We start from the raw sequence: 7555 nt of genomic DNA on the forward strand, positions 1-7555 counted from the left end.
ATCCATGTATGATGGTGTTTTTCGTGCTCATAAATATTGATCACATTGGTAATAATGTGATAATATTACTTAGCAGTCACCTGCGTTAAAGTCAATTGCATCATATTTAAATTTTGAGGCTTCTACGTTATTAGGGAACCGAAATAAATTATGTTGCAAATTTAAACACAGATTTGCAAATTAATAGTATTTTTTATTTCGTAATAAGGTTAACAAAACACTCTATTTTGCAAAAGATAAATAAGAATTTTCTTCAATGATTTCATGTTTCAGGCTTTAAATTAAGAGGGTTAAGCAACTTCATGAGCTGGAGAATAAGACTCCACCCACCCACATTCTCACCATTTCCAGGTGGGGAGCGCAGTCTAGCGGGGAGGGACTTTAACGGGTCTCGCTTCTTTAAAAGTAGATTTATTTCTTTACGGGCACACAAACTATCACTTTTGAGGGACACATTCACTCTTGGAGCGACATCAGAAGACCCAAACATGGGAAGAGCGAATGTGTGGCTGAAACGGACTTTCATTGTCGTGATAAGTCTGATCGCGGTGAGTATGGTTACGAGGCGCTAAAAGATTGTTTAGGTGCAGATGTTGAGACCCTCCTCGTGCTATGCGTAAAAATCTACATTATCCAGATGCTGCAGTTAAACCCTTTTCAGTTTTACTCAATCGAGTTGCCAATGAAGGTTGTAGGAGGCCCTTTTTTAAAATTTTGTTTTATTTATTCGAAACACATTGGAATAATTAGCGAGACGGGAAAAAAACAGTGTCCGGGAAACGGTAAGATTGTTAAATAACAATTAAATTAGGGGCTGTATTAAACAATAATGTGTACTATAATGCTTGTAGTCTTATGTGATGTCATCATTAGTTTTCCTTTTTTTTTAAAGTATGAAAACAAACAGTTAAAATGCGCATAATGTTTCCAAAAATACAAAATGTGATGTCATAAATTGCTTGTTTGGTTGTTTGTTTGTTAAATGAAGAGGAAAAAACAGAACAAAAGACAGGAGTGACAAACGTACGGTGCAAATGTGGCCCACTCTTGGCACATAGTCAGCAACATGACATTAATGACTGTAGAAAACAGACTATGTGCCAGCATCGCCATCTTGGCACAACATCTGGGACCCACCAAACCTGATTGAGTGGCAGTTATACCACGTGATGCTCAGGTTTCCCCAACCTATTAACTCCCTCTTCTCCTTCTCCCACCTTATTCTTCTCATCATTCGCACAGTTGAGGGGAAGTGGATTATGCAACATGTTTTTCCCGCTAATACAGCTTGTCCCTCATGGTTTAGCTGTCACTATGTGTCTCATCACTTGCTTTGTATTTACTGATTTACAGTGGTTTACCAACACATGATTTAGCCCAGAGCTGTTACAAAAGAAACACATTGTGCAATACTTCACTAAGATTAGCACGAGCCTATAAGAGCTGATGCCAAACGTCAAAAGGGTAAACAAATGTACAGGGTGAACTACTTATCAGATTAACATAACAGTGTAAAGCTGGATTAACTTCTTCAGTAGTTATACTCTTCATTGTAGTCATTAGTCAACACATTCTTGAAATTCAAATGATTCTATTTAACAAATATTGTTGGGTTTAACAGATGTCAGCACTTTCTTTAAACCAAACCATAGTCCAAGAACCAAGATGGTTCAGAAGTACATCCCACCAAGTATACTTTGATTGTCTCAGATCTGCGCTTTGGGTCAATGGTTTTGCTGGAAAGTAGCATAATTATCAAGTTTTATTTCATGCCCCGAGCTCATCATGTAGATGCCAAACTCTTAGGCTTCCAGTTCTTGTAACAACATAAGTCAATTATGGATCAATACTCAAGGGGTGGATTAAGTATCTTCCTGGTATTTAGGCGTTACCCTGTTAAGTGAGAGATCTTATAAATGGATTTGTTCAAACCAGTTCCAGTTCCCAGGCTATTTTTTTCTTGCATATTTTGGGGGAAAATGCAGACACCACAATAGTTAGGAATAGTTCTATGACCTTATTTGAAGAAATGCTAAAACCTTACTTGAAGACATGCAAGCACAAGCACAGTCATGGTAAAAACCAGGTGTACCCCCTATTAGTTGTGTGCAAAAAAAAAAGGAGCAGCTAATTTGAAGTAATTGTTTCTTGTATGACTTTATCAGGTTCTCACTCTCCTTTAGGAGATTACTCTCTTAGTCTGCCACAGCATTTCAAATGAGTTCAGATATCGACTTTGATGGGGGCATTTCCAACACCTTCGTTCTTTGTTTTTGAAGTCGTTCTGTTGAATGAATGTCCTGTTTCATGACCCTGTTTTGGCCAAGTGTTAACATTCAGAGGTGTCCTCAAATTTGACTGCAGAACATTTTGAGATAAAGCAGAGATCATGACTGACTGACAAACTGTACAGTGCCCAGGTCCTGTCTCTACAAAATAAGCCCAAATCATCACCCCTCCATTACCGTGCTTGACAGTGGGTATGTTTGTGCTGAGTTTGCTGTAGTGTGGCATTGTGTATTATGGCCATATAGCTCCACTTTGGTCTTGTCGGTCCAAAAAGACATTGTTCCAGAAGTCTTATGGTTTGGTCAGATGCAAACGTACAAACCTAAGCTGTGCTGGCATGTTCTTGTTAGAGAGAAGAGGCTTTTCTCCTGACATCCCTTCCATTTTCTAAACGTGCTGTCATGAACCTGAACATCAAACTGAACCGTGTAGCATCTGATATTTAGCTCCTGTTTTTGTTTGTTGCATGGCCAGACCCTGGATTGAATTCCTTAGACGTCCACTCCTTCTCTCTGTAGAACAAATGGACTAAAATTGTTTGGAAGTGAGTGATCGTATAAGCATTACCAGACTAATGAGCACCAGCAATCACATAGCTGATGTCTTTCCACTTTGACATATTGATTCCTGTGTAAGCAGTAAGAGTGGACTTACCGTAGTTTCCCACAGAGTGCTTCTGCATTTTTTCTTCATTTGTGTGTAATATGTCATGTTTTGCAGTTCATCTGATACAACAATGCTTACGTCAGTGTTGTTAAGTTCACAAAAGCTTATGTACCATGTTATAGTTTGCTAACCAACATATTGAGTGTTTGAAAAAAGGGTTTTGTATAGGGGGTTTAGTAATCATTACATCTTTTTACTACAAAAAAATATGTTTTTTGTAGCTTAGATGTTTATATTTTCATTATTATTTTGATCAGGTGTAACATAACCTATTCAAGATCATTAATGTAAAGCATAGTAAATGTTTAAATATGTAAATGCTTATCATTTAATTCTAAATAAGCAGAGTTAATACTTTCATTTGTACAGATGAGGAGAAATCATTGATGACTTTCGGTAACCTTAGCGTTTCTCACTCTGCCTGTTACAGCCCTGAAAGTGTTGAACTGTCTCTTACTGTTTTTACAGATAATCAGTTTGTTGCTGCTGGGATTCAGTCTTTTTAGCCATGGACACTTACACCAACAGGAAGAGGTATAAAATGTATATTTATAGAACCTTGCATTATGACACATGAATGTGTGTGCGATTTAACAATGTCCTATTGTATGTACGACAACACATATATGGCTCAGCAGCAATTTCTATATTAGTGGCAAAATAGGTAAGCAAATATTATGCAGCCGTTGTCAGACAAATGCCAGCATGTAAGTGTTTTCTTTTCCTGTAGTATTCTTAATGACAAACAACATCTGCATGGGGCACTGAAGTCAGGTTACACCCTTGCTCACTCTCAACCTGCGTCTTTGTTTTTTCTCCACAGGCAGAACGCGAGATTGCAGTCATACATGTTATGTATGTTATTGCTGCGGTAATTATTCTCTTTACCATCTTTGGCGCAATCGGTGTCTGGAAAGAGATACGATGGGCTCTAATAGTGGTGGGTAAAGAAAAAAAGAAGATAAGAATCTTGGTAGCTGTAATAAAAATACAATTTATAACAAAAACAAATAGATCCTTATTCCCGTATTTCTGTGTGTATGTGTTTCTGTTTGTCAGTATGCAGTTGGAATGATTCTGAGTAGTCTACTCATGTTGGTGCTTAATATTCAAGGACTGGCTTCACAATCTCAGGTATTACCAAAGTGCCTTTCCACATTAGAAGATACAGAAATGTTTTTTAACTGTTTGTATATTACTTTGCTTTTGTTGCGCAGGTACGTCAAGATGTGAAGAAGCAGTACCTGAACCTTTTACCCCTGGTTAATGCTACTGAATTCCTCGATGATATACAGACAGAAGTAGGTAACCTTGTGTTGTGAAGTTGTGAGTGAAGATGTGCATGTGTTTGTAGTGTGTGTGTGTTCTATTCATCTAGCTTCACAACCCATTAATAAGTAAACAAATTTAAGGTCTTTCAGATAACAAAATTTTGCAGTGTCAATTTGAGGCATCATATTGGCAGCTTATACTGAAAATTACTTGCAGCCAGTAGTGTAAACACGGCACAAGGAAATAATAGCCGATGAGGTCATAGAGATGTTTGTGAGCAGCGATAATGGATAGCCCGTGCCAGTTTTTGTAAGTATAATCTTGTAGAATTGCAGTTCCAAGTAGTTTCAGAGGTGATCAAACAAAACTAACTAAAAACAGAGCTCACATATAATATGTAAGGCTAATGGCATAACTAAACAATGCTGATACACAACTTAACTGGATGCTAGGCACATGCTCTTCTTATAATATTAGCAACTTAAAATAGCTGTTTTAATGTTTTATAGAGAACTCTAGTGAGAACAGAGAAGAAATGCAGTATTCTTGATTTTAACAAAAGAAAGATAACACTCATAAATTTGTGACGGACATATTTTTCCAAAAGTACAACCAGACTGTCCTGGCATGTCTGATACAGTTTTCAGCAGCACAGATCAGATGCTGTTTGGTCAGACTTAACTGTTTGTAGAAGGGATTAGGAGATGGTTGTTTTGCTGTTGTCTCTTTATTTTCTTCTCTGATTCCATCTCAGTTGGAGTGTTGCGGACTGGAGAGCTACCGGGACTGGAAGTTCAACATCCCAAATTCCTGCCTATGCACCGACAAGTCCACTAATCCATGTGTAAGTGTGAAAGCTAACATGCCTACACGGTTAAAAAAAAATTTCAATAAATTTTCATTTACAAAGCCCAACTTCCTCCCAAAGTAGCACCACCAGGCTCCTTTGTGCTACAGTAACACTTGGGAAAACAGTGGTTGGAGACTGTGGTACAACCAAACCATTTGCAGACGGTAAAGCAATTTTAGTGCATCAAATCAGCGATAAAACGTCATTAAGATTTTGGCTCAGTGGAGTCAAGCTGGCATTTGTGATAATATGTCAATTAACTATTATTAACTGGTGAAAATTGCAATGATGTCAACGCCATTACCGCATTAACGCGGCAAATCTACATTAACGAGTTACCACGGATCGCCCCGCGCGTGGGGCTGCACGAAATCAACGTGTTAGCGTGGTTAGCTCGTTAACACGTTGACGCCATGCCCATCATGCAGTCTTATTTCGATTGTTTGCAGCATGTTGGCAGTCTGTCTGCATTAAAAATAAGACACCAGTTATTTGCAAATCTGCTTGAAAATGACTGCAGTCAGTTAAAAAAAGCATGTTTTAAAAGCTTTGACACACAAATATCATCACATTTTAAAAACTACACGTTGTCTTGGTGTGCATACACTTCATGCACAATTACAATTTCTGTGTTTTCCAGGTGGCGGCTCCTAGAAACAGCAGCCTCTTTAACAGCCAGATGGGTGACGAGCCTATTATGATTTATGAAAAGGTATTAAAGGCATTCTCATTAGAAATGATCTTTTTTTTTTCAAGTACAGGTACATGTGTAAACTCTATAAGCTGTTATGAACTTTGTTTCCATTTATATCGGTTTATCTCATTAATCCTTTACTTGTTTTAGGGATGCCTTCCATACTTCATCGAGATCATAATGAGTCTGATTAGGATTGTGTTGGGCGTAACACTGGGAGTCATGTTATTGTGGGTGAGTACAATCAGTCTGTGGCTCTCATGGTTATAGATCCTTTGATGTGATCTTTACAAAGCGTGCATGGCTGTTGACAGAAATGTTACGAGAGTTTTGCTTAGGTGATCCCATTTGTACAAAGTCTTAATTTTTCCCTTAAAATTCGTCTTTCACTAATATTTTCAGTCATAGGGTTTCAAAAACTCTTTTCCATCCTGAAATCTTCCTATGCAGTTGCTAACTACAGATTTGAAAACTGAATGAAAGCGAGCAAGTATCTGTTTTCGCTGCGCTGGCAAACTTGCCTTTTTATTTTCTTTGACTAATCTGCTCTCTCTCAGCCTCTTTCTAAAATTGCAGGTGGACTCAAAGCAACTCAAGAAATAATAAAAAGATGAACAGGAAGTAAAATAAACCACCTCTGTTTGATTCTGTTTTAGATATTGTCAGCAGTATTGTGTATAGCCATCTTGTGCCAGCTCGATCGGAAGAAAGACACCCCCGCAGTGGTCTACAGTGCAGAGGCAAAAGCAGGCAACTACACCACCCTCACAGAGGTTTCAGACCACTCCTGATTTCTTTGTTTCTGATTCAGCATGTTAAGCAAAGCTAAGGCAAACCTCGGAAGCAATGGGATTAATAGAAGACGTTATGATGATTGGATATATTGACTATATCATACCATGCAAGTGCATTTTGAACTTCTTTGTTAAGGGTATTTTCTATTCACTATGTAATCCCTAATGAGCTGTAAATTTGGGCTGTGCCACAAAAAACAGAACTGTGAAAGACTATGTTCCTTTTTTGATAAATATTTCTATCCAGTATAACCAAGAGGGATATGATAAGTGACAGAGTGTTAACTGCTTTGCGCCTTTGAGCTCTGTGTTTAGAGACTGGTGGTAATTCTGCACCAACATGGAGCGTAATCTAGTACCTCTGATCTGTGATCTTTAGCACCGGCAAGCAAGAAAAGAAGTAAAAATTCAGAGTTTAAAGCTAATGTGCTCAGTAAAAAAAGCACTTATGAGTAGTATGGGTGGATTAAATCTTAACCGATATTTTGTAGTTTGGTAGCTTTTCATTTTTCTTTAACTCTGACTTTTTTTTCCATTCAAAGCTTTTTAATACTCTCATATTTGATAAGACTGGGGTTCAGTATAAGGTGCCTTTTTTTCATTGCTCCGTATCGTTTAGATCAGCTGCTAAAGAAAAAAAAATCCTTCAATCCAGTTTCTTCCTTAGCCTTGCTGTGGCACATCCCACATCCTTTATCCACTGCATAAATGGTAAATGGCCTGTATTTGTATAGCGCTTTACTAGTCCCTAAGGACCCCAAAGCGCTAATAAATGAAAGGACAAAAGGAAAATATACAGCTTACAGTTTACACCTATAACTGTGTAAACCACAGTTAATGTATTGATTGTTGTTCCCCAGGTTTGTGGGAACATTTTAGAAAAATTCGAAAGACTGTTTTTCATTGTGTAATAAAACATTTTATATTCCCTTCATATAGCTTTGTTTTGTTTTGTAAACTTAAATTTGACATAAAATCAAGTGAAATGAT

The 7555-nt window shown here is 37.7% G+C and overlaps 1 protein-coding gene across 1 annotated transcript; it reads left to right on the plus strand.

Annotated features, from left to right (window-relative positions):
* The first annotated feature begins 338 nt into the window (after positions 1-338).
* LOC102201785 (tetraspanin-6-like) lies at positions 339-7555 on the plus strand. Its single transcript, XM_005725236.1, has 9 exons — positions 339-548; positions 3424-3489; positions 3779-3895; positions 4015-4089; positions 4173-4256; positions 4982-5071; positions 5718-5789; positions 5922-6005; positions 6428-7555. The coding sequence occupies exons 1-9, from the start codon at positions 489-491 to the stop codon at positions 6560-6562; spliced, it is 783 nt and encodes a 260-aa protein (XP_005725293.1). The 5' UTR covers positions 339-488; the 3' UTR covers positions 6563-7555.

Source organism: Pundamilia nyererei, unplaced genomic scaffold, assembly GCF_000239375.1.
Source record: "Pundamilia nyererei isolate P.nyererei 1_Seehausen unplaced genomic scaffold, PunNye1.0 scaffold00014, whole genome shotgun sequence".
In the NCBI taxonomy this organism is placed as follows: Eukaryota; Metazoa; Chordata; class Actinopteri; order Cichliformes; family Cichlidae; genus Pundamilia; species Pundamilia nyererei.

Excerpts from the sequence above, each read along its gene's own strand:
- LOC102201785 (XM_005725236.1), top strand. The coding sequence starts at position 489 with ATGGGAAGAGCGAATGTGTGGCTGAAACGGACTTTCATTGTCGTGATA. Across the intron at positions 5,072-5,717 it reads ACAAGTCCACTAATCCATGT|GTGGCGGCTCCTAGAAACAG; the intron begins GTAAGTGTGAAA and ends TGTGTTTTCCAG. Across the intron at positions 6,006-6,427 it reads TGGGAGTCATGTTATTGTGG|ATATTGTCAGCAGTATTGTG; the intron begins GTGAGTACAATC and ends ATTCTGTTTTAG.